Here is a 27735-nt window from a genome sequence, read left to right as displayed (position 1 = left end):
TCTTACCAGTTGTTCAAGAGATGAGAAGGTGTGTCCAAAGTTTTGGTCTGTACTATATATATATATATATATATATATATATATATATATATATATATAACATAGTAGCTCAGTGTACGGAGTTGTTTGTGCCATTAGTGTATTTTATCTTATTTTTATATTCTGGGGCTTTAATGAACTGGTGTAAGAAAATACACACAATTTATTGATCCACATGCAAATACTCCTGGAGGACATGGAAACCTTTGTAAATAGTAAAATGAAAACAGAATACGTGAAAAACGTTCTACATTCTTCATTTTCATGGTCTTAAACAGCCTATGTGTGTGTTTTATATGTTCTAGCTTAGAGATCAATGAGTTCATAAAACACAAGAGAGTACTGGTGGTCAGAATGTGCTACATTTATATTTAATGTACTGTGACGTGGAAGATATGGTCTATGTTATTACCTGTGTGTTATATCAAAGCTAAGGCTGAATCTGAATCTCATTACCAGCCTGCAGTAGATCTCTAAAGCCATTTTTAAGACAGAACTTTAATATAAAATGTACATAAAGGGACAGTGCGTCCTTGTTACTAAACGTGACATTTCTAAAGAGTAGCATAGGTGCTAATCTAGGCACAGAGACACCCACAATCACTAGAACAAAGGAACTCGATGCTCTATTTTGAGCTCCATGGCCCTTAAATTTTGGGTGTGTAGTGGGCATGAAAAACCAACATAGGGAAAAAATTGGTACACAAAAATGATTTAGACCCCTTTTATTACTAATGAATGGTCCAGCAGAACCTTTTGATATAGTATAAAAAGGAAGTTGTGCACTGGGTTTTGTGAAAAGAAAACCATTAATTGTGCCATACTCCTAAAGCTTTCTTTCTTCTTCCTTCCACAGTTCATGTGGAGCCCGGCACTTGTGAAGTAATTGCTGCCCACAGATGCTGCAATAAGAACAAGATTGAAGAACGGTCACAGACAGTAAAATGCTCATGTTTTCCTGGACAAGTGGCGGGGACTACAAGAGCAGCTCCATCATGTGTAGATGGTAAGTAAGCCTTACATTTTTGGAATTGTGAATATGATGGTTTGTTGGTCAAATCAGTTAAAATAGAAAAATATCATAAGGATATGTGCCCATGGGATAATTTTCCAGATAATTCCGCAGGTTTAAGCAAGTACAGACACTCCCCATGTTACCTTATGGAATTTCAGGAGTGCTGTATCAATGCTGCGGTATGTGCGGCTATGGAATTTGCTGCAGATGTCCCGCAGCTGCACACAACTGCATGTCAATTATTCATGTGTAAATCCCTGCAGAAATCCCGCATCTCCACTATGGAGATACAGGGCAGAAATTCCGCAGTTATTTCCGCACTTGTCCCGCAAGTTTACTGCAACAAAAATGCTCGGAACCCGCAGCAATGTATAGCTGTGGATTCTGGGGAGCAGCTGCAGTAGACCTGCGGACAAACTTGTGGAAAAATCCGCAGGTACATTGTCCTGTGGGCACGTAGCCTAAGGTGCTCTTCATTTTTTAACCTCTTGTATTCTTATTTTGGGGAGCTTTGATTAAAGATTTGTCTTATTTGGACCATTCCATTCCAGATACCCTGTTTGTGAAATAAGAAACTGACCCGCACATCCTAACAGACAAATGTGAACAGGTGCAAACCGTAAATACATTAACCTAAAAAATAGACCGCAACACTCTGTAGTGCTAAAGAATGCAAAGATTAAATAAGGGAATTATGGACCTGCGTTACTATTATTGTAAATAAAAAAAATTAAATACTTAGGGCATAAAGTGGCCAGTTTATGTGAGCCCTACAGTCAGCAACAAGGTGCATCTCTTTGCTGGCTCTGTAAAATGATGTACTTCTATCCATTTTGAGAGCCAACAATATTATGGGCAGACAGGAACCTGCTAAATTGAAAACCATTTAAAGCTGATAGGAAGAGTGGTCAGTCAAAGCAATGAACTTACTAATGGGACATAAAAAACCTTACCCGCACATCCTAACAGACAAATGTGAACAAGTACAAACTGTAAATACAATAAACTGAAAAATAGACAGTTGCACTCTGTAGCGCTAAAGCATGCAAACATTAAATAAGAGAAATATGGACCTGTAATTCTGCTATTGAAAATACAAAAATTTAGATACTTAGCACATAAAGTGGCCAGTTTATGAGAGCCCAGCAGCCAACAACACGGTGTCTCTCTTTGCTGGGTCCCTATCTATGATACACCTCTGTGTGGGCTGGAAACCTACAATTTTATGGGCAGGTAGGAGCCTGTTAAATTGAAAACTACTAAAAGCTTAGTCAGAGGAATGAACTACAATGTGAAATAAAAAACTGACCTGTACATTCTAACAGACAAGTGTGAGCCGGTGCAAACTGTAAAGACAATAAAATGAAAAATAGTGGCACTCTCAAGTGCTAAAGCATGCAAAAATTAAGATAATTATGGATCTGCATTACTGCTATTGAAAATAAAGCTGCTGGGCTCTCATAAACTGGCCACTTTATGCACTAAGTATCTCAATATTTCTATTTTCAATAGCAGGAATGCAGGTCCATAATTCCCTCTTAATGTTTGCATGATTTAGTGCAATAGAGTGCAGCTGTCTTTGTTCAGATACCCTGTTTGGGTATATACAAGTTCATGGGTTCATGAAAAACACAGACAGGACACGGATGGCATCCATCTGTCATATTGGGGTTCGTGTTTAACATTGCAAAAAATACGAAAAGTTTTGTAATTTATTTATTTATTTGTACATGAAAAACACTGATGAAACACTGACAACACAATAATCCAAAACAATGAGGACCCCAGTACTATTCTTTCCATGTGTAAAAACATTGACTTATAGAAGAGGCCTTAGGCTTGAGCCATACATGTATTACATGGTCTGCCATTCACCACGTCAGCTAAATAATACTACATCTCCCCTGCAGCAGCAACCTACTCAGAATCAACTATCATATTAATGGGAGCTGGACCTACTGCTAAAATATTAAATGTCTAGTATGAGGCAACCTCTTTAAAAATGCTTTGATTATAAATTTATAGGACCAGGGTCTCTAGTCAAATTCTTTGACATTGAGCACAATATACAGTATATGATCAGGCTGAAATGTGAAGATTTATTTTCTTTTCTGAGCAATGCCAAGAAGTTTTCTGCAGCATAGAAAACAAATGCTCTAATTTTTGAAGACATGTATACACCTAATAGATGTAAAGGACTAGAGATTCTACAATACAATGATAGATATATTTTATTTAACAGAGTCTATTTAACAGAGAAAATGATGGTTGAATTGGTTAACTTAGGCAGGCTTTACACATTGCGACATCGCTAGCAATTGCTAGCGATGTCGAGCGCGATAGCATCCACCCCCGTGGTACATGCGATATCTGGTGCTTGCTTCCGTAGTGAACATTATCGCTACGGCAGCTTCACTCGCACATACCTGGTCAGCGATGTCGCTGTGACCTCCGAACAATCCCTCCTTTAAGGGGGAGGTGCGTTCAGCGTCACAGCGACATCACCGCAACATCACTAAGCGGCCGGCCAATAGAAGCGGAGGGGCAGAGATGAGCGGGACATAACATCCCGCCCACCTTCTTCCTTCCGCATTGCCGGTGGACGCAGGTAAGGAGATGTTTGTCGTTCCTGCAGTTTCACACACAGCGATGTGTGGTGCTGCAGAAACGACAAACAACATCGTATCTGCAGCAGTAACGACATTATGGAAATGAACGACGTGACACAGATCAGCGATTTTTTACGCTTTTGTGCTCATTCATCGTCGGACCTAGGATTTACACATTGCGATGTCGCTACCGCGCCGAATGTGCGTCACTAACGACGTGACCCCGACGATATATCGGTAGCGATGTCGCAATGTGTAAAGCCTGCCTTAGTGTCTCAATATTCTAGAAAAAATTGTTCTGCCAAACACGAGCAAAACAAATATTCGCAAGTATGCTCAAAGTGCAATGAGGTTGTGCACTACTTTAACATTGATGGCCCATTACCTCTCCACAGGGTCGGTAGCAGCAGCCTGTGGCTGAAAATGCTCAGTTTTGGAGCTTCACCATCTCCTGATAGTGGCCATGACCAGGTACTGCACATCAGCCTTCTATTGATTTGAATGGGAGGCAGATGTGCAGTATCTACAATGGAATCTATCAGTATCTGCCGTGGCCACTATCAGAAGACTGAGCATCTCCAGAACCACGCATTTCTGGCCAAAGGCTGCCCCCAACAACATCGAGCACAGCTGATTGGTAGGGGTGTTGGCTTTTGAACCCCAGCTGATTAGACAATGATAACCTTCCTAAGGATAGACCATCATTGTTAAAGTAGTGGACAACCTCTTAAATAACTCACTATAGACACCTTTCAGATGGAAAAAGGATTGTTTGGTTACCTTAGATAATAAAAGTGTCAGCCTGCAATCTTCATTCCATCATCCATTTTCAGACCCACTAATATGTGATTTGCAGTCTGATCTAAATTTCAGATTGGTGTTCTGTGGTAGCATCTCTCCCAGAAATATAGGCTGAATATGATTTCTGTTAGCATCCGGCATGCTGCTATCAGCACAACTCCTGCAGTTATTTCTTCTTTATGTGTTTTCCTCCTTATTCATTTTTTATCTACCCTCCATGAGGCTGTAGATACTTTGTCCACTCTCCACTCTAGAAGAGATATGTGTACAACCCTTCCCTGGTCTTAGATCTGGTATATGATGAACAAACTTGCTCAATGGACCCCGTTGGTTGTAATTTTGTCGTATAGATTTGTTTTATGGTGTCTGTCATTTGACCTTTATAAATAGTGCTGCATACCGCATTATTTTTTAATATTTTTCTATAATATGCTGCACTAATAATAACAGATTAATCTATGCATATTATAATTTACATCTATTGGTTAATAAAAATAGCGATGACATAATAGGTTTAAGATGGTGTAATGTGTTCTTTTTATAAATAAAGAATATAAACAGTGATATAGTATTAAAGATAGACCAAAAATTTTTTTATTTCCTTTTTTTTAAACTTTTATGTTGCTTGGTTTGTAGCTCATTTATTCTCAAGTGCAACATAAGGCAGTGAGGGGTCCAACACTTTGTTCTTTCCTAGGTTCACCTCACCGCCTCCTCTCACATCTGAGGAGCTCGGTGTCATCCATTGCATGTACATTAGGTGTTACATGTGTTATTTCATAGAAGTAAATGGAAATGTGATTTCACCTGTATTATGAATTCACTAACTATTTATGAACAGCTCAAAAAATACCCATTACAGAAAGAGAAAAAACTGAATGAGAAATAGACCCCAGAAGACAGTGAATTGTGTGAATGTGAATTAGGGCTTGTTATATACGCACATATACAATTCCTTAAAAGGTATTTCTTACTGTCAGGCCTTGAGTTTGTTCACTACTTGTAAACTACAAATGATCTTTACAGAAAGTCACATTATTTTATTTATACTTATTTTATTATTTTAGTATATATCTTGTATGCACTTTACCATGCATTTTTTTGTGCTTTAAAGGGGTTGTCCAAGAGTATATTTCACTTTTATTATGGGCCTAAGAACTAACTAGCAGGTAATCCCTAGCATGTTGTACCCAGTGCCAGCTCAGAGTTGTTATGGACCGTTTATGCTAGCGATTCAGCTGCTACTCATCAACAAAGCATCTCTTCCCCTTCCAGGCTGTTCTGTTGATGGGGTGTGGCTGCTGATATCATGGTGATTGACAGCTGGCTCTCTGTTAGGCTGCTGGGAGCTGGCTGACAATCAGCATGACATCACTGGACTCATAGATTGTGATGCAAAAAGTTTTCCAAATTTATTGAGGCGACTGTGAAGTCATTCCGACGTTTCGACCCCGCCTGGGTCTTTGTCAAGAGTCGCTTCAAGATGGGTGCCTGGGATATGGAAATTTGAGTGGGTTAATAGCGTGTGGTAGAGAATACCTTGAGATAAAGGTCCTGGGTTTAGCCAGCGCAGGATACACCATATCACCAGCCACAGCGCTAAACCCAGGACCTTTATCCTCAACATATTCTCTACCAAACGCTATTAACCCACTCAAATTTCCATATCCCAGGCACCCATCTTGAAGCAACTCTTGACGAAGACCCAGGCGGGGTCGAAACGTCGGAATGATTTCACAGTCGCCTCAATAAATTTGGAAAACTTTTTGCATCACAATCTATGAGTGCAGTGAATTTATTTATTATCTTGGATTGGACCCATTTTTCACTTGTACCACCACCCACTTGTCAGAGTGAAGACCAATTTTTTTGATCTAATCAGCATGACATCGACAGTCGCACCCCATCAACAGAGCAGAGTAGAGAAGACACTGCTCTATCGACATGACATCAGCCATAACAAAATACTGACAAAGTGATGTATTTATATGTTTGAAGGTGTTTTTGTTTTGTGATAGTATGTGCCATATATATATATGCAGTTGAAACTAGAATTTTACATTCACTATCTAAAAAGACACAAATGCAAGTTTTTCAGATTATCTGACATGAAATCAGAATAAACCTTTCCCGTTTTAGGTCAATTAGGATTACCTAAATTATTTATATTTTCCAAATGCCAGAATAATGAGAGGGATAATGTTTTAAGGCATTTTTATTACTTTCTACAAAGTCAAAAGTTTATATACACTAAGATTACTATCCCTTTAAACAATAAGGGACAGTCAATTTGATGATGTAATGTCTTTGGAAACTTCTGATAGGCTTACTGGCAACATTTCAGTTAATTTGAGAAACACCTGTGGATGTATTTTAATGCACATCTAAAACACACTGCTTCGTTGTGTAGCATCATGGGAAAGTCAAAAGAAATCAGCCAAGATCTTAGAAATAGAATTATGGACTTGTACAAATAATATAGGTAAGTGCAAACAAGATAGGAATGTCCAGCCATCATACTGCTCAGAAATGAGACAGGTTCTGTGTACCATAGATAATCGTGCTTTGGTCATACACATGCATATCAACCCAAGAACGAAAGCAGAAGACCTTGTGAAGATGCTGGCAGAAACTGGTAAGATTCTGTCATTATCCAGAGTGAAACAAGAACTGTATTAAAATGGGCTGAAAGGCCACTCTGCAAGTCCTTATTTCAAAAGAAAAATGAAAAAGCCAGATTAATGTTTGCAAATGCACACAAGAACAATTACCTTATAGTTTGGAGACCTGTCCTGTGGTCTGACGAAAGTAAAATTTAACTATTTGGCCATAATGACTATTGTTACGTTTGGAGGAAATAAGGAGAAGCTTTGAAGCCTAAAAACACCATCCCAACTGTAAAACATGGGGGTGGCAGCATCATGTTGTGGGGTTGTTTTGCTACAGGAAGGACTGATGCACTTCACAAGATTGATGGCATCATGAGGAAAGAAGATTATGTAACAATACTGAAGCAACATCTCAAGACATCAGCCAGAAACTGAAAGCTTTGGCAGAAATGAGTCTTTCAAATGGACAATGACCCAAATCATACTATCAAACCGATTACAAAGTGGCTTAAGTATAACAAAATCAATGTTTTGGAGTGGCCATCACAAAGCCCTGAACTCAACCCTATTGAAAATGTATGGGCAAAGCTGAAAAGGCAGGAGTGAGCAAGGCGACCTACAAACATGGCTCAATTACACCAGTTCTGTCAGGAGGAAAGGGCCCAAATTCCTATTATCTATTGTGAGAAGCTTATAAAAGATATCCAAAATGTTTGATCCAAGTCATACAGTTTAGGAGCAATGGTACCAAATACTAATGAAATGTATATAAACGTTTGATTTTGCATAAAGTAATAAAAATGTATTAAAACATTCTCTCTCTCATTATTCTGGCATTTGGCAAATATAAATAACTAGCTGTAGTACCCGGCATTGCCTGGATAAGTCTCTCTGTCTCTCTTTGTTTCTCCCAGTCTGTCTGTCTGTCTGTCTCTCTCTCTGTCTGTCTTTCTCTTTCTGTCTGTCTGTTTATTAGCCTGTCTGTCTCTGTATCTATGTCTGTCCCTCTATTTGTCTGTCTGTCTCTGTCTGTCTCTCTGTCTCTTTTCCTGTCTGTCTCTGTATTTTTTGTCTGTCTGTCTATATCTGTCTCTCTGTCTGTCTCTTTCCCGGTCTGTGTGTCTGTCTGTCTGTGTGTCTTTCTGTCTCTTTCCCTGTTTTTCTATCTCTTTCCCTGTCTGTCTGTCTATTTATCTATCTTTCTATCTGTCTTTTTCTCTTTCTGTCTCTTTGTATCTTTCTCTGTCTGTCTTTCTCTGTATATTTCCTTGTCTGTCTTTTTCTTTGTCTGTCTCCCTGTCTATCTGTCTGTATATTTCTTTATCTGTCTCTTTCCCTGTCTGCCACTGTCTGTCTCGTTCCATGTCTGTCTCTGTCTGTCTGTCTTTCTCCCTGTCTGTCTTTCTCCCTGTCTGTCTTTTTCCCTGTCTGTTTATTTCCCTCTTTGCCTCTTTCCCTGTCTACCTCTTTCCCTGTCTACCTCTTTCCCTGTCTGTCAATTTCCCTGCCTCTCTCTTTCCATCTACCTATGTCTGTCTCTTTTCCTGTCTGTATTTTCCCTGTCTTTCTCTTTCCCTGTCTGACTCTGGCTGTCTCTTTCCATGTCTGTCTCTTGGCCTGTCTGTCTCTTCCCTGTCTGTCTCTTGACATTTCTGCCTCTGTCTGTCTCCTTTCCTGTCTGTATCTATCCATCTCTCCACAGAAATCATATTACCTCACACATAAGCTTCTTATACTAAGAATGTCATTTGTTCCCATAGCAACCAATCAGAGCTCCTATTAATGACCTGTAGTTCCCAGCTCCATTGATTTTAATAGAGGCAGGTTTTTTGGAGCGTAACTGTAAAGCACAGGGTAACATTTTCTTGTCAAAACATAGTTTAAGACGTTCCCTGAGTCACATAAGGTGTCTGTGCAAAATGTTGTGATTTTAAATGCGATGGTGTGGATTCCTTTAGCGGACATACATACATACATACATACATACATACACACATACATACACACACACACACACACATACACACACACATACACTCATCTTTATATGTTAGATTTTAGTAATGCTAATTTGACTTAAAATGGGAAAGGTTTATTCTGATTTAATATCAGATAATGAGAAACATATGCTTATGTGTCTTTTTAGATGTGTATGTAAACTTCTGGTTTCAACTGTTTTTGTTGCACAATAATCTTTCCATGTTTTACTGATAACGGATCGTACATGTATTTGTTTAGCTTCTATAGTTATCCAGAAATGGTGGTGTCATATGCAACCATGTTTAGATGGAGAAGACTGCAAAGTTCTACCAGACTTGACAGGATGGAGTTGTAGTACTGGGAACAAAGTCAAAACGACAAAGGTGAGTCTAATTAATTGGACATGTTAATGCTATTCTCATTGGATTGTGAAGAAAAGAATAAAACTATTTGGAAAAACAATTATATGAAAATACAAAAATAGGATCTTCCAAAAGAACCAAGAATCACTTTCATTAATAAACAAGAGTTTTTTGTATAAACAAAATCACAATTCTGTTATATAATGATATTGTAACAATCACAGCCATTAACCTTCAAAGCATTCTCCCTTTCAATAGTATGAATACATTTTAATTGAATGGAGTAGCAAAGGGATTGAGCTCAGGTACAAAGGTAATCTTACTGCAGGGAGGCGGAAAACAAGGGGAAATGAACAGAGGTGGTAAAGGGAAAGTCAGAGCAACAGAATCCATAAGGACGGGGGAAAAGGAGACATATTGTTTTGCTTCAATCACAGCTTTTACAGAAACTTGTACTGCGGATTATGCCAATATCTTTTGCAAACAGTATATATATATATATATATATATATATATATATATATATATATATATATATATATATATATATATATTTTGTATATATGTGTGCCATGTAACAACTGGAGAAAATTGTCGTCCTTACTTTTAATGTGCATGGATTTGCTGATGATGATTGCAAGAATTTTACATATCGATTGCGGCATTTGAGGGGTTAAATAGCCAGGGAATGAGTGGAGATCATTCCTGGCTGTGAGAGGTGAGACTCAGCTGTCAGGTAAGCCGAGTCCCCGGTGGTGATCGCGTGGACAAAGGTCCTGTGCCCGCACAATCACTAGGACATACTGGGTACATCCGAGGTCAGAAAGAAACTGACAAGCCGGATGTACCCAGTATGTCCAAGGTCAGGAAGTGGTTAAGGAACTTTGACCACCAATAACAAGTAAAAAATGTATAGAGTATGTTGTATCAGTATAGCACTGGGACCCCACTGATTAGAAAAAATGGAGACTAAGGTCCCAATCCATCAAGACAAACAAGATGAAATCTTGATGAAGGGGTGTGTAGGAATCAGACACTCCTGATACATTAAGAAGCATGCCTAGTAATGATTCAGACATGTCTGACAGGTGGCATGTGCCTCCGTGCCAATTTTTAAAGCAATTCACACCTGAATTCTGGCAAAGTTGCTTTGATGAATCTGGGCCTCTGCATCACTGTCTCTACCTTACTATATACACTATATAAACCATAAGTAGAGGGAAAAGATAAGTGAGAAAGAAGTTACACATGCTTAATTATAGGCTATTTAAGAGGAAAAAAATAGATTTTATATATCTGTACTGTCCATAAACTTGTGTGGAGGGTGCTACTAAAACTGGTTGCACCTAAAATTCTTCATATAGTGGTAGTAGAGAATTATACGAGATGTAAAAAGTGTATTCCTTTGTCAGATGCATTGCATATGCGCAGACTACAACTTTTCTCTTTTAAATATGTTTATGCTCAACAATACCATGCCAATTGTACCATGCCACATATCATATTGAAATCGCAGAGTATAAATTGTCATACTATTTTTTGCATGCTTTATGACAAACATGCTTTATTATGATAGCTTGCACTGCACTAGCCCATTATGTAGAACATTGATATTTAGGGTTAAGGTCAATCTTGGTATTTCTCACTACTAACTTGTGCCCTATCAGCCGCTCTTCACTATGACCCACTGTCACATTTCCTCCAGGATTTGGTCCTGTGATGGCTGCTTCTGTTATCTGATTGAAAATAGAAAAAGAAGTTTCCAGTGCCAGGAATAGATTAAAAATCCTTTTTTATTGAAAATAAGGTAATAAAAATCCAGCAGATACCATAATAGATGTCAGAAAGATGGCAGAACAACGCGTTTCGACGCTTCAGGTCTTAGTCATGTCACCTGAAGCGTCGAAACGCGTTGTTCTGCCATCTTTCTGACATCTATTATGGTATCTGCTGGATTTTTATTACCTTAATTTCAATAAAAAAGGATTTTTAATCTATTCCTGGCGCTGGAAACTTATTTTTCTATTTTCAATTGGATGGTTACCGAGCCTCATTCCTTGCGCAGGATCCCTGATTGCAACCAGCAGGTCAGTCCTTGGTGAGCTGGACTCTCCCTTATCTTCTTCTGTTATCTGGTGCCACTGGAATCATTCTACATGAGGCAATGGTAGTGGAGGAAATGGGTGGTGCAAGCTCTGTACAACACCAGAAATTAAGGTGGCTAAAACCTATAGAGTCATACTGTCTGGAAGTATGGGTGTGTGTGCCATGCAGTTGGAGTAATCAGATCCTTGTTTTGGCTGATAGGACAACCCCTCATCATATTAAACTCCCAGCTTACTGTCAAGAGTTGCCAGATACAGTTTTTCCAGCCCTGGTTCACATCTCTAAGCCAGCTCCCATCTAAAGATAAGTAATCCTGATCAGCAAAGATCGGAAAACGTTAAAATCGTATGATATTTGGCCAGATCGGAATTGGACATCCAAACATTTACCGTAAAAGTAGTCGATCTTGCGAAGGATCAGTAATTGTTCAGATGGCAAAAAAACAGCAAACATAGCTGTTACTTCCCACTGTAATAAAAAGGAAGCAAAAGGGTATAAGCAGTACATACTTATCGAGTCTCCCCTCAGCTACAACGCTACTTCTGGGGCTGATAATTAACCCTCATACATATTCACTGCTTTTCCTGCAAACTGGTATCTCTGAATGGCTACACCCTCTCTGACAGAGTTATACTACTGGTGTAAAATAAACAAATAAATGCCGTGCAGACCACCTATATATTGACATAAGTACAGATAAAGCATAGGGCTACAGGCTGCAGCCCCCAGCTGTGTATCAAAATAAGAGGGACCACATGTAACTTTTAAAAGAATATATATTTAAATAATTTTTAAAAAAACAGCATGTGGTCCCCCCCACTTTTGATACCCAGCCTTGATAAAGCCAACAGCTAAGAACTTGTATTCTCTGGCTGGCAAGACCCATGGTTATTGGGCCCCTCAGGCTTAAAATAGCAGTCTGCAGGCATCCAGAATTGTTGCATCCATTAGATGCAATAATCCCAGAACATTACCAGGATCTTCCCGATTGCCCTGGTGTGGTTAATGGCAGACCACAGCTGCCACTAAGCCCTAAATTAGTAATGTGAGGCATCTATGCGACCTCCTCCACATTACTATTCTGTTAGTGAAAAGAAATAAAAACAATCACTGAAAAAATCCTTTATTTTAAATAAAATGGAAAAACCCCCACAATCTTTCACCACTTTCTTAACCCCGTAAGCTATGCAAAAGGATAAATCAAATTCCACTAAATTGACAGTCTGTTTACGTCTACAATCTTTTTGCTTTTCCATGACTGTAACAGCATGAACTTACCAACTTTCACAACCTTTATATATTGTTCAAAGAGTTTAAACATAAAGAAATTAATTTTTATTGTTCTTGATTCTTTATATAATTATGTGCTATTAGCCAGCGAGTAAGCTCACAATTGTATCAAACCTGATTCACCATTCATAATAGCTAACAATTTTGTAGAACAGTGCTTCATAATTATAGGCACAATAATTATGATTGTTTTAAAAGTTTGATTGCGGTTCAGAAGCATTGAACTAAAAATTAAATACTTATATATCTTTCATCTTGAATTAGATTATATGTGATCTCTTTAGTATACAGTATAAATATATATTTTTAAGTGCAGTGTGATGTTTTTGCCTATTCACTTTCAAGTGAATACTCCTTTAGATTTGTTAAGGGTCACTAAACTTGAAGCTTTTGTATGAGGACAACAGCTTTAATATAATTGATGCTGATTTTTGGGAAGATGCCATTAGCTTATAATTTCTCCTGCAGCCACTGCGACAGAAGAAATTTACTATTAGAGACAGCAATTCCAATAAATGAGCAGGTCCATTAGGGCCAGCTCTGTTGCGTGGTAGTAGCTCTCCACTATGGCTAATAAAAGGTGTCCCCCTCAGTGATGTCCATATTTCATAACAGGGCATAAGTAATGAGATTGTCCAGATGAAGCCACTATTTAAAGGTTTTTTTTTTTGTTTTTTTAAAGAAAAGACTATTTTTCTTTTGGAAATAATGATGCTCTTGTTTAGTTGCCGTGTATTATTTTCTAGTTTAGCTCAATCATCTTGAATGAGGTTAGACTACCATCACAAACATATTCTATGTATGTCACTGACTGTATAAAGTGGGTCCTTTTCCCTAATGATATAAAACATCCTTTAACAGGTATTCTGATCTTATTTATCCAACTGCATACAGCTCTGCAGTCTGCTTATTTCCTAGTTTCTTTGGAAATGACAGTACTTTAGCATTAGCAGAACTCGTTCTAAGCTTTATAGTTCAGCTGTATCACATTCAGCTAAAAATGGCTTGTTCTGAAGTGTACATTCAATATCCCTTTATTTGCTTATAGAGATAACGGTGTATTGAACATTCACATCGCTCAGGAAAGTGAGAGCCTTGATTAACAAAACTGCTCTGGAACCTGCTCATGGTTGGAGCTGGCAATTTTGCAAGAATTAGAACAGCAGCTTGTCAGAAACTGAGAGGTAGAGGAAGGTGGGTGAGCAGATAACTGCTGTATAGAAATCAATAGGCTGGAGAGGAGACTAGAATATTATGATCTAAATCCCATTCCAAGGATGAAACTAATGTGCACACACAGCCAGGTCCTGGTGGCAGGGCTCTATGGAAACAAGCTGTACACTATGTAAGATAAAAATTCTCACAGCCGGAAAATAACAGGAGATACAAAAAGCAAGATGTGTAAACCTCTTTTTTATGTTGTCTAATTAACTAAAGAAATTCAACAATATGCAAACTCTTCCTTAACTGATAGTATTCAGATTCAGCACCTTGGACAGGGACACTTTATTTAGCTACTAGAGTTGATTTGCAAAGCTGCTCAAACTTTACTAAATGATCACTGTACTGTAAATTCTAAAAATAAAGTATATATATATATATATATATATATATATATACAGTATATAGATAGATAGATAGATATTAGTTAAACAGGTCTGGTGTTTGCACTTTAATTATTCTGGTAGTCTTTAATCATCATTTCAATCTGTTAACTATGCTAGATGACTTGGTAGATGCACCGCATAGCAGTATAGTATGGGTACATTATGCTTTAGGAAGGTTAACGTAACAGCGGGGCAACAAATTGTGAGATTAGAAAGGTTTATATTAAAACGAGATCAGTGATCTTTGGAGAGCTATATAACATGGAGTATGGACACAAGCACCTTTATAAGAGTCAGCTAGGAGCAGACAGTTATTTATAGAGTGAGAAATGAAAATAGCTGTGAACTAGTTAGGAAAAAGGACACTGTGGTATTTAAACATCCTGCCGACCAACCACACCTTCACCATCTGCTTTCTAAAAAGGGAATACATACCTGCATTTCAACATCCAGAGAACACATTGGGGAGGTAGAAAATACCGGAGTATGATTATTAGTATAACCTGAAATCTGTCATATATTTTAATGTATCTTAAAGAAATATGAAGAAAATACCTTTCATTAAAACATTGTACAGTTTTATGAGTGCAGTCTAATATTATGTAGTTATTAGTGATGAGCAAACACTACCATGCTCGGGTGCTTTGATCTGGTAATGATGAACAGCTGGACGTTCGAAGGGCTCTACTCAAGTATATTGGAAGTCAAAGGGGAACAAGAGCATTTTTCGAAAGATCTTCCCATTGACTTCAATTATACTTGGTACATGAGTTGTGCCCGTCCAAGTGTCTGACTGCTCAATACCAGTACTGAGCACCTGAGCATGGTAGTGCTCTCTCATCGCTAGTGCCGAGCACCCAAGCATGGTAGTGCTCACTCATCACTAGTACCGAGCAACCCAGCATAGTAAGCATAGTAGTGCTCGCTCATCACTAGTACCAAGCACCCGAACATGGTACTGCTTGCTCATCACTAGTTCCGAGTCAACGTAGCATGGTAGTGCTCACTTATCACTAGTACCAAGCACCCGAACATGGTAGTGCTCACTCATCACTTGTAGTTTCATAAATGAACTGAAAATAGAAACATATCATCAAGGTCAGTGCAAATACTAGCTTTTCTATACGGTAATCTCTTAGCAATTAATTAGAAATCAAAGTACCCTTTGCCAAATAAACATCCTCAACTATTAATAGCTGGTCATATTATTTGAGGATTTCAAAAAATGCTTGACTTAGGGTTAAAAATGTATTTCTTTGGTCAACCTAAGTAGTAGAGATCATTGGATCAGCCAAAATTAGTATTTGCCTGTTTGTGTGATATTTCCCAGGAAACCTGAATAACGAATACATTATTATTCATGGATTTAACACTAGAACTACTGGACTCGTGACACCTATATAGAAATACATGGTGCAAAGTAGTCAAAATTACTACCTCAGTAGTTCTAGTGTTAATGCTCCTTATTAAGTCCTAGGGTCTCCCCAATTTAGACCTTTGTCAGTTCAACGTGCTACCGCATCTGACTCTGCATAAATTGGTGGTGTGGAGGAATCACAGCGATATCCGCCACTGATAGAAACGCCCAAACTCTATACAGTGTCAGATGTGGCAGCATGTTGAACTGACGAAGGTCTAAATTGACACTGAAATATTTTCAACCATAACTGGATTCACTGCATTGTTTAATAAAAAGCAATTATTTTCACACTTTTGTGAGTGCTTGGATCATTTGAGCTCTACATTTTGAGTTTGGAACCTGCCGAAGCACCCTGATTTACACCAGAAGTGCAATCTTACACCTCACTTGGGTCTCCGCAGACCTCAAGGCATAATAAATGTAAAATTTAGAAAATAAAACAATTCTCACTTCACTAACCACCTTTCTGAATATTCTGCTCCTCACTGTCAACTGTCCAGTCCTTGTTGCATATTCAGACTGCTGTCGGCAGCCCTGAAGTCATAGGGCCTCACTGGCTAGGCTGAAGATTCCCATTTGCTAGATATGTAGCGAGTTCTGCACATGCACCAGGAAAGGTTGTGGTCATTGCCAAACTAAACCGGAAGCCTTGGCCTAGTCAGTGGGGTTGATGGTGATACAAAAAAAGTTCAAAGAGGTTAGAGAGGTAACTGAGTATAATGATTTTTTGCATTTTGATAGCCTTTTTATGGTTTAGAAAAATGGTGGCCAGCAGCCATCATTTTTCTGAATCCACATGGATGAATTACAAAAAAAAACACAGTTTGGCGAATGCAGATTTTTATAAAATTTGAGAAACACTCAATTCCACTCAGATTTATTTGTTCATCTCTACTAAGCAGATATCTCAGAAGAAGAAAAACAATTTTGTTGTGAGCATTTCCTTATAGGCCACAAAAAATGTCATTGGCTTCTTCCCTGAAATTGTGCAACTGCTGAAACTGCTTTCTTATAAATGAGAGCAATCTTCGCCTAGATCAAGGCAATCTAGAGTGCTATTTTAGTGAGCATATTGTCTTCCTATGTAAAACAGGCTACAGACTGCCATAAAACAGTCCATAGATTTTTAACGCAGTGCCGTAAAGCCACAGGGCAATGTGCTCAGGGGTTAGATAACTGTGGCTGGCAGTCTGCAAATATTTTACTTATGCCTTAACAATCTAAGGAATGCTTTAAGCCTTCCACTATAATTCCCATGTGCAAAAGATCTTACTGCGTCTGTAAATGTGCAAGCCAGTCTCTTCACCTTGTTATATTTATTTCTATGCAAATAAAAATAAGCGTGTTCTATATAAAATGTCAAATTAATTACTCAACATCCAAAACAGCGAAAAAAAGAAATGTAAATATCACCGTCACAACTGCTTGCTAGACATAAACATGTTCAGTATAATTCTATCATCATTTACGGTCTACAAGTTTATTGGCAGGAATTTTTATAAATTAGAAATTGGATTCAGACAAAAAGTAAATACTTAACTACACAAATACAAACATAATAAAAAAAAATGAAGACCCTTCCGAGCGAGTTGAAAAGAATTCAGTTACTAATTAAGTGGAGGCAGAAATGTGGACCTAGAATACCTCTCAGTGGGAAATATCAAATTGTTCCTTGGAACAAACAGCTATAAGAACCTATAAAATCACATACATTATGGGGGAAAAAACATAAAGATTTTTCTGTACTCTTAAATTTCATAGAACTGTCAGGAAGGGCTGTATAAATAGTGGTGTTTTTATCGCCTCGGCGTGAACAGGATAGAAAAATAAGGTGGGTGGAATAGGACAAGTCTCTGTTCAACACTAGGATAAGAATTATTAAGTCCATTGATTTCATGGCATTATAATACCCATAGCTGCAGATTACTGGGAACCAGTAACAATAGATCAGGGCAGCTGTTGCGCTATGTGCTCAGCAGTTTATCAGTAAAGGTTTCATTCAGTAGCACACAAATAAGATATTTTAGAAGCAGGTGGATACTTTATTAACGGTTGATGTTCTATTGGCATTGAAATTCTGAGGAGTACTTGATCGTATGGGCTGACTGCTTGCTTTACTTTTAACCAATATTCTGCTGAATGATGTACAATCTATATTCCCCCTTTTCATTAGATTCCTCCTGTATTCATTTGTCCCAATATTTAGCCTGGCTCATGTGTAAAAAATGATGGTGCATCTGAGACAACAACCTCCTTATTTAGTTCTAATGCAAGGAGACCTTTCCAACGCTATCACAGCAGTTGCTCAATGGTGAAGGTACTTGTGCTATAAAAAGCTTCAATGTCTTTCTTACTGTCATACCTTGGATTTGATCTGGCAGCTTCCTGTGCTGTGGTCTGTTTCCCTCTCCACTAAGCCACAGTCAGGTTCAGTTGTGGCTTTGGTTCTTAACACTTTGTTCATGTGTTCATTGCCTTTCTGCCAAAATCTGTTTCCAGTGCTGTCAGTTAAGGAAAGAGAGAGAAGGGTTTTTCAGCAAGGAAAAAAGTGTCCCAAAAAATTGTTAAATCATGTCTTTAATAATTAGCTTAAAAATGTTATAAAAAAAAACAACATTGGGATATGAGACAAACAGGGGGGTGGGGACTATGCGTTTTAGTAGGTAACCTTCATCATGGTCCATTAATGCTGTAAGTTAGTTTGCACTATCACTCAGCGGGTGTGACTATTTAAAGCCTCCACAGGCTTCCATTTCCCACTGCTACTAGTTCTGAAGTCAACCCTGTTTGGAACCTACCTTGTCTTCTTAGGCTTTCTCCTGGCAGATTAATACTTTTGGTTTACCTTATTTTTACTCTATACCTTCCCCCAGATTCTGAAGGAGGTACATGCAACCCTCAATAGCCTGTTAAGAAGCAAAAATTTGGGTGGTCATTTGAGTCATCCATTTAGGGTTGTTTCAGTCTGTGCAGGGGCCTTTTGTGACTGCACAGCTGGGACCTCTAGTCTGTATAGGTCAAGTGTAGTAATATTAAGTTAGACCTTATTTTACGTTATTTTCCACTTGTGCACTATAGTGTGCAAAACACTTACCTAAGAAGATCATAACTACAAAATTAATTCCTCCCTTTAGGTGTAAACATTTCACTCTTCGAGCCCATGTTAACAAATGCCTCTCAACTAGAGATGAGTGGGTCACTTTGCTCAACCACAGGCCATAGTCCTCTGTTGCCATGGACAGGAACTGCGAGAATTTCTTAAGCTTCTGGGCTCTCCCAGGTTGTGTTTGCTTTACCAGCCTTGCATGACATCACTTACAGTGCACAGGTAGCATCATAGCAGCCTGGATAATCATAAGCCAAGTGTAGGATGTTGTATTGCTAGGAAATTTGCACTGCTAATCTCTATCATCAGAGATCACTGAAATGGAGAATGAACTCTCAACTCATGTATGTATAATTAGAAAGTATTTTATTATATTCTCCAATACTAAGAATAGCGCTACACATTCACTGCAGATCTAAAAATAAAGGGACTAAAATATTTGCAATTTTTTTAAGTGCCAAGATCTTACATCCTAAAGACACCAGACCTGTGTGGTTCTTGCAGGTATTTCACTTATGTAAGATCTGCACTACTTGGTACATTGTTCAATATACAACAATACATAATTTTCAGCAATTAGCTTTCATGCAAATGTATAATCCTCCACTTATGACCATGTGGTGTTGAGCCCCCTCCTTTGTCGAACCCATTTTATCACATCCTATTAGTTTCTACTGCACAGAAAAGTATGTGGTATTTGATAATATTGTTTTGCTAAGGAAAAACCGAGGTTCACATATATTTTTCAGATTTCATTTGTTTTATGACAGTATGTACAATATGGCCAAATTGAAATTGAAAAATACTTCCACACTATTTTAAATCTATATACGTATAATTAATAACATTTTCCATCTTGGAGAACTGGGCAAATAAGAACAAGACAAATACCGTATTTGCACTTTTTCCCCCCAAAACTGGGGGTAAAATGGGGGTGTGTCTTATAATCTGGTTATGGCTGGAGCGGGGTCACAGGAGGCAGGGTGGGCAATACTGAAGACTCAGAGGAGGGAGTGTCACTGCAGTGGAGAGGCTCAGGAGGGTCACAGGACGGAGGGTGAGCAATGCGGTGGGCGCCATTGATCTGACAGGGGGCTGCGGGCTCCATTAAATTGCTTGCAGTTAATGTGATGGACATCAAGAAAATTGTCGCGGAGTCCCACCTCCATGGCCATATTCTTGATGTCAATCTCGGCAATTGCGAGCAATTCAATGGAGCTTGGCACTGGGACACCCACGAGCTCGCAGTATCACCGACCGACCCTCCATCCACTGACCCTCCTGAGCCGCAACACCTCCTCCTCTGAGCCTGCAGCATTGTCAACCCTTCTTCTTGTGACCCTCCTAAGCCACTCCACCACCGCCGCTCTCCCCTGGTGAGCTATTATATAAGACGCACTAGAATTGTAAGACGGACCCTCTTTTTATCATTAAAAACTATTTTTTTCTATTTTACTCCTTTAACCCCTTCACAACTGGCCAATTTTCCCTTTCAGTTTTTTTTTCGCCATTCTTCTGAGAGACGTAACTTTTTTATTTTTCTGTCAATATGGACAGGTGAGGGCTCATTTTTTTGTGGAATGAGCTGTACTTTTAAATGAAACCATATGTTTTACTAAATAGTGTACTGGAAAACGGCAAAAACATTCCAAATGCAGAAAAATTGCAAAAAAAGTGTGATAGCACTATTGTTTTTGAGATATTTTACTCACTGTGTTCATTATATGGTAAAAGTGATGTATGATTGTGATGCCTCAGGTCAGTGCGGGTTCGTAGACACCAAACATGTATAGGTTTACTTTTACATAAGGGGATAAAAAAAATGGGAAGTTTGTCTGAAAAAAGTGGCGCATGTTTTACGCCATATTCCGTGACCTGTAGCGTTCTCATTTTTCGGGATCTATGGCTCAGTGATGGCTTATTTTTTGCGTCTCGAACATTTTTAACTGTACCATTTTTTGCGCAGATGCTACGTTTTGATCGCCTATTATTACATTTTGCGCAAAAGTTGTGGTGACAAAAAACGTAATTTTGGCAATTGGAATTTTTTTGCCGCTACGCCGTTTACTGATCAGATTAATTTATTTTATATTTTGATAGATGGGGCGTTTCTGAACGCGGCAATACCAAATGTGTGTATATTTTTTTTATTTTTTTAACCCTTTAATTTTAAATGGGGCGAAAGTGGGGTGATTTGAACTTTAAGGTTTTTTTGTTTTTTTTAAATTTTTTAAAACTATTTTTTTTTATTTTACTAGTCCCCCTAGGGGGCTATAGCGATCAGCAATCCGATCGCTCTGCCCTATCTGCTGATCACAGCTACACAGATGTAAACAGCAGATACGCTCACTTTCTGCTTCACTCGGCTCCGGGCCTAGTGAAACTGAAAGCAATTAATGTGTAGTACAGGAGTCATCACATGACCCTGTGCTACTATGACAACCACTGGAAGTCACGTGATCACATCACGTGACTTCCGGTATCAGCCGGTAAGTAAAAGTTTATATTAATCGCGATTATAATTGCGCTGTCACATATTGACAGTGCCATTTAAGGGGTTAAACGGCATGGGCAGATAACAATTCTGCTTGTGCCTAGCAGGCACACATCTCAGCTGTTAAAATCAGCTGAGATATGTGCCGATCGCGGAATGCTGCCGGCGGCAAACCGTGGGCAGTAACATTATGACCGCTAGGACATATTATTACTGCACGCAGTCGTTAAGGGGTTAAATTTGGTATAATCTGGTGCATCTTATAAAATAAAAGATTCGGTAACATAGGCTTCTAAAAAATGCTACCACTCTTAAGCCCATACAAGTGCATACATTTTTTTTCTCATTTCTGATGCATATGCAATATATTTTTGGACATTAGCAATTAATAAATATTAAAATAAGAAATACAGTATTATATGTTAAAGAATTGCAATTGGATGCCATACAGGCTATTGTATGGAATCCTATTTATTTGGACGCCAATGGATGTAAATGGGAAAGTCTCATCCGCCACATTGAAGAAACTAGTGCCTGCTCCAATTTTCCTTGTGCTCAGATTTCATAAGTGAAATATATCTGTCTTCTGCCATAAATCTATCATCTACGACCCCATTGAATAACATTGGAGTGTTGTCCGTGCGTTATCCCTTTTTTCACAGACAGCACTGGAATTAAAATACCTTTGTGTGAACTAGGTCTGAAACTGAAGAGGAATGGGTATCTCTGAATAATTGTCCCTAATGCTATGTGCACACTAGAAAGTGACTTTTTCTTAAGAAAAAAACGGACCCTCTGAAAGAATCCCGCATCCGCGGTAAAACCACACCCGTGTTTTTTCCGCGATTTACCGCAGTTTTTCTGTGGTTTGCAATGGATTTACCGCGGATTTTCCACAGATTGGTCCCTGTGGATTTTTACCATTATCTATGGCAAATACCACAGGTACCTGCAGAAAAGAAGTGACATGCTCATTAAGGCTATGTGCGCACTAGAAAGAGCCTTTTTCTTAAGAAAAAAAACGTACCCTCTGTAAGAATCCCGCACCCATGGTAAAAACGCGGTAAAACCGCGCCCGCGTTTTTGCTGTGATTTACCACGGTTTTGCCATGGATTTACCGCAGATTTTCTGCAAGTTGGTCCCCGGGGATTTTTACCATTATCTATGGCAAAATCCACAGGTACCTGCAGAAAAGAAGTGGCATGCTCATTAATTCCACTGCGGAAAATCTTCTGGTAAATCCGCTGGGGAATTGACTGCAGCAAATCCGCAGCAAAATCCACAGGGCCTAATTCCTCAGCAGAAAATACGTGGGTAAATCCGCAGTATGCGCACATAGCCTAAGCCTGTATCATTCTTTAAAAATTGGTTGGGTTCTCCTAAAAAATGTTGTTTAGCTATAACAGCGACTAATGCATATTTTACAAAGCTTTTCTGACAGATAATAAACTTTAGCACCAGACAACCTAACCTACATGTCAGCTCTTGCATTATTAAGTAGCTTGCTGGCTTTAAATTAGATTTTTTTTTTCTTTAATAAAGCAAGTTGGCAAAAAAAGTCTACAAAACTATTTTTTTTACTACAAAAATGCCAACGTATTGCCAGCTCCTACTCAGCATTTCTTACACATTTTTGTGCTGTTGTAGGTAGAATTAACACGTGTTTTTGAGCCTCATGAAGCACCTGATTACATGCTGCTGCCGAATGCGCTCCTGTAGTCTAGACAAATGTTTCACTTAATCTGCTTTTTTATTTATATATATTTATTTATTTTATTTTTTTGCTTCTCTCTGTATCGATCTAGAAAAAAATGAGAAGAAAAGAAATGGCACTGCAACTTTCTCATTACCTCTTTGCGTTGTAAAGCACATCTGTACCTTTGAGAGGAATGAAAACAGAGAAAACTAAATAGAATTCTAGGACCTTGAATTGTGTTTAAGAAGCGGTGGTGGCATTTTTAAGACTCAGTGAGGGGTATAATTCTTTTGACATTGTACAGCACGGTATTGTAATCATAATAATACTATACTGTATACTTTATAGCGTTGCCTTATGACAGGCTGCAGTATTAGCATTCTGTAATAGTTTGATTTCTATGGTGGTCAAAGAATGTCTATAAGCAAAGCAAGAATATATTTAATCCCTTAAGGACTGTGCAATTTTTCATTTTGCACTTTAATTTTTTCTTCTCTTTATAAGATCCATAACATTTTAACCCCTTAAAGACCGCTCGCAGTAATATTATGTCACTGCGGTCTTTGTATTAATCCCCACCTGCTGCTGCGGACTGAAGACGGGGATCCGTGCACATGTCTGCTGATTTGTACAGCTGACATGTGTGCCTTGCAGGTACAAGTTGAATCACTATCCCCCGTACCTGTTAACGACTTAAATGGCATTGTCAAGATATGACAGCACCATTTTAATGGTGATCGTAGTAGAAGTTTACTCACTGCCCAATACTGGAAGTAACGTAATGTGATCATGTGGATCCGGTGGTTGTCAGGATAGCACAGGGTCATGTGATGACTCCTGTAGCTCACATAACTCAGGTCCTTTAACCCTAGAACGCGCAAGCAATTCAACCTACCATAGAAAACAAATGACCTAGCAGGCCTGCGAGGCCCCAGGTATACGTTCTAGGGTTAACCAGCAGCTGAGTACTGCAGGATATAAGAGATGAGCATTTCTCCCAGTCTGAGTGGTGCTGCTCTAAATGGGAGAAATGAATGAGCGATCAGTTTGCTGATCCTTATAGTCCCCTAGGGGGACTACTAAAATATAAAAAAAGTTTTAAAAAAGTTTTGAATAATTACAAATAACTTAAAAGTTCAAATCACCCCCCTTTCGCCCCATTGAAAATTAAAGACTTAAAAAAAACCCACACACATTTGGTTTTGCTGCGTTCAGAAATGCCCGCTCTATCAAAACATGAAATCAATTAATCTGATCGGTAAACAGTGTAGTGGCAAAAAAATTCCAAACGGTAAAATTACATTTTTTGGTCGCCACATATTTGACGCAAAATACAGTAACAGGCGATCAAAACGTAGCATTGGTGCAAAAATGGTACAGTTAAAATAGTCAAAATTACATCTCTTGGAAGAAGAATGGAGAAGAAAAACGGAAAGCGCAAAATCGTCCGGTCGTGAAGGGGTTAAAGGGAACCAACCACCAGATTTTTGCCCTATATACTAGAGGTAGTGCCATAATGGTGCTAGGATGCTGATTGAAATGATACCTTTAGATAAGAAATCCACAGTTTTATTGCAGAGCAATCTTTGCCAAAACTTTCCAAAATTATGTAATTTGTGCACAGGCTTGAGCATCAGGTCCTTTGTAATCATTCCTCCTTTTGCCTTGCCTCCCTTTCTATATTTTAATTTTGCTCCAGCTCCATTACCCCTGTTGACAGCATGTGCCCATTACTATTAGGATGCTGTCTTCAATAAAATAGTGCCAGAATCAGCGTATGCACATACCGCGATCTCTGACACCATTTTATTGAGGACACTGTGGAGACAAATATGAGTGGCGGCGCATGTGCAGAATGATTTTTTTTTTCATCAGCACTTGTGCCTCCACCACTCATAGTCATCTTCACAATGTCCTCAGAAAAATGGAGCCAAAGATCGAGGTATGCGCAGGCGCTGATTCCGATGCCTTATTATTGAAGACAACATCACAATAGCAAAGCCCACGCACCGCCAACAGTGGTAATGGTGTCGATGGCCCAAAATTTAAATTACGAAAAGAAGGCAAGGCAGGAGGGGGAAATATTACAGAATATCCATCCCACAAAGTCCCATCCTGATGCTCAATCCTTGTGAACAAATTACGTAATTTTTGAGAGTTTGGACAATGATCGGTCTGTAATAAAACCTAGGATTTCTCAGCTAAATATAGCATTTTAATCAGCATGCTAGTGAAATTATGGCACTGCCTCTAGTTTATCAGGCAAAATCCTGGTGGTTGGTTCCCTTTAATTTTTCCATCAACCTAGCCATGTGAGGGTTTGTTTTTTGCAGGACGAGTTGTACTTTTCCATGACACCATCCATTATATATACAGTGGAACCTCAGTTTATGAGTAACTTGGTGTGCAAGTATTTCGCTTTAGGAACAAAGCTTGCTGTAAATTTGTAACTCTGTTTACAAGCAATGCTTTGCTGTACGAGCAAAATACCGCACACACTTCCGGTTCTGTACTTTTACCGCGCTCTGACCCGCTCTTGCAGTCCACACAAACACGCACAAAACACACACAAACACACACTCATATTATGCTCACCTTACCCTCCGTTCCCTCTGTGGCCTCTTAGTTTTGTAGTCCACAGGTACAGAGGTACAGTATGTATATCCAGTAACCATCGCAACGATGCAGGAGCTTCTGCTGTCAGCCGCTTCTCAAAGTCAGTGCGCTGACCAATCAGAGGCAAGCGGCTTATGCCTTTAACGTCCGCACACTAGCCAACCATAGGCAAGCGGCTCCTGCATATGACATTTGCTGTTGAAGCGCTTACTACGGAACCTCCTGCATCGGTCGCAATAGTTACTGGATACACATACCTGTGGACTACAAGAACCATGAGGCTGTCGAGGGAATGGAGGGTTAGGTGAGCATAATATGTGTGTGTGTGTGTGTGTGTGTTTGTGCATGTTTGTGCGTGTGTGGAACGGCACAATACGGACCAGGCTGGGACATTGCACAAGCTGTGGAATGAATTGTCTGAGCTGCAATTATTTCCTATGGGAAATTTTGCTTTGCTAGATGAGTAACTTGGTTTACAAGCACACAACCAGAACAGATTGTTCTCGTAAACCAAGGTTCCACTGTATTCTATATATTGAAAAGCAGAGAAAAAAAAGTGCAATTCTGTAATTGTCAATTTTTTTTTTTAATTTACGGCGCTTTTTTTTACCATTAAATTAACCTTGCAGTATGCTCTGCCAGGTCAGTATGATTACAGAGATACCAAACATGCAACATTGTGGTTTATTTAAGTAAGAAAAGAAAATTCAGAAATTTGTAAAAAAAAAATGTCACTTGTGGTTGGAATTTTATGAAGGCAGCAATCTGAATTGTGTTCTTTTTTTTTTTAATTCTTTATATTTCATGGTACATTATTTGATTATTTATGTGTTTTCTCTGAATTTTTTAAACATTTATTTTTACTTTTCACTGTATTTGTTAGTCACCTTAGGTCAGAGGTCCCCAACTCCAGTCCTCAAGGCCCACCAACAGTGCAGGTTTTTGGGATTTCCTTAGTATTGCACAGGTGTTAATGTAATTACCTGCCCAGGTGCCGGTTCCAACAGCAGTGCAATGCTAAGGAAATCCTGAAAACATGCACTGTTGGTGGGCCTTGAGGACTGGAGTTGGGGAACCCTGCCTTAGGTGACTTGAACCTGTGCTCATCCTATAGCAGTACTATATATGTATAGTATAGGCAATGTATAAGGAAAATCACGGTCTACATTATTTGGAGTACTGTGATGACAGGCACGGGGATTTTAAGCAGAAACTCATCGGCTTCCTGCAATTGTGTCATAGATTGACAACAACATTTACATTAAACAGATGAGGGAGAAGGCTCCACCTATGGCTGTTAGAGGTACTGTAGATGATGGCTGATTACCTCAGCCATTATCTGCCTGGAAAGATGTGAACTCGTCTGGTGGGAGCGAGACAGCATATGACTTACGCTGTTTGTCATATGAAATTGGAACCCTCATGCTATATTATTGACTATTTTACATCCGTCTACTTTAATAATGACAATGAAAAGATTTGTTGGAATTCTAAAATATGGTAAAATACAAGACCTTCTACCAGACAAATACAACTGACATAGCCCTTTAAAAAAAATGTACTAAATAGAGTTCAGCAGAAAGATTCACAGGACCCTAGTCTAGTGATCATATTGATAGTCTATAGCTGACAGATTAGAGCCCTACAAACCTCCTTTAACTTGCCTATCTTTAAGCCCAGTGCTGGCATTAAACCACAATGATGGCATTGCGCAAGGCCTTCTAACCAGAGGAGAAACCGGGGAGATGGAGGTGCACCTGGCTCTAGTCCATTGCTGACAGACTCCCGACATGACCACAGAGCAGTGTCGTACAAATGTTTTTATTCAAATCTAGCATTAAAGAAATAAATAACAAAATCAAAACTTCAACTAAGAAAGGAAGAAGAGATATCACGATTCATGGCAAAGCTGATGGTCTCGACTGAAGCACTGTAAAACTATTGGTATTGATAGTAATTGTTGGTTCAGCTGGTTTCTAGGACT

The 27735-nt window shown here is 38.8% G+C and overlaps 1 protein-coding gene across 3 annotated transcripts in view; it reads left to right on the top strand.

The window, feature by feature from the left end:
• TAFA3 (TAFA chemokine like family member 3) overlaps positions 1–27735 on the top strand; it is a 641246-nt gene that overhangs the window by 525096 nt on the left and 88415 nt on the right. For all 3 annotated transcript variants that reach the window (XM_075335591.1, XM_075335589.1, XM_075335590.1), the window contains 2 exons: positions 896–1045; positions 9312–9436. In XM_075335591.1, coding sequence (XP_075191706.1) covers positions 896–1045; positions 9312–9436 — 275 coding nt within the window. The remainder of the gene's footprint in view (positions 1–895; positions 1046–9311; positions 9437–27735) is intronic.

The sequence above is a fragment of the Anomaloglossus baeobatrachus genome, chromosome 2 (genome assembly GCF_048569485.1).
Source record: "Anomaloglossus baeobatrachus isolate aAnoBae1 chromosome 2, aAnoBae1.hap1, whole genome shotgun sequence".
Classification (NCBI taxonomy): domain Eukaryota; kingdom Metazoa; phylum Chordata; class Amphibia; order Anura; family Aromobatidae; genus Anomaloglossus; species Anomaloglossus baeobatrachus.
The sequence above is the reverse complement of the archived record's forward strand: the minus strand, read 5'-3'. Positions and strand labels throughout refer to the sequence as shown.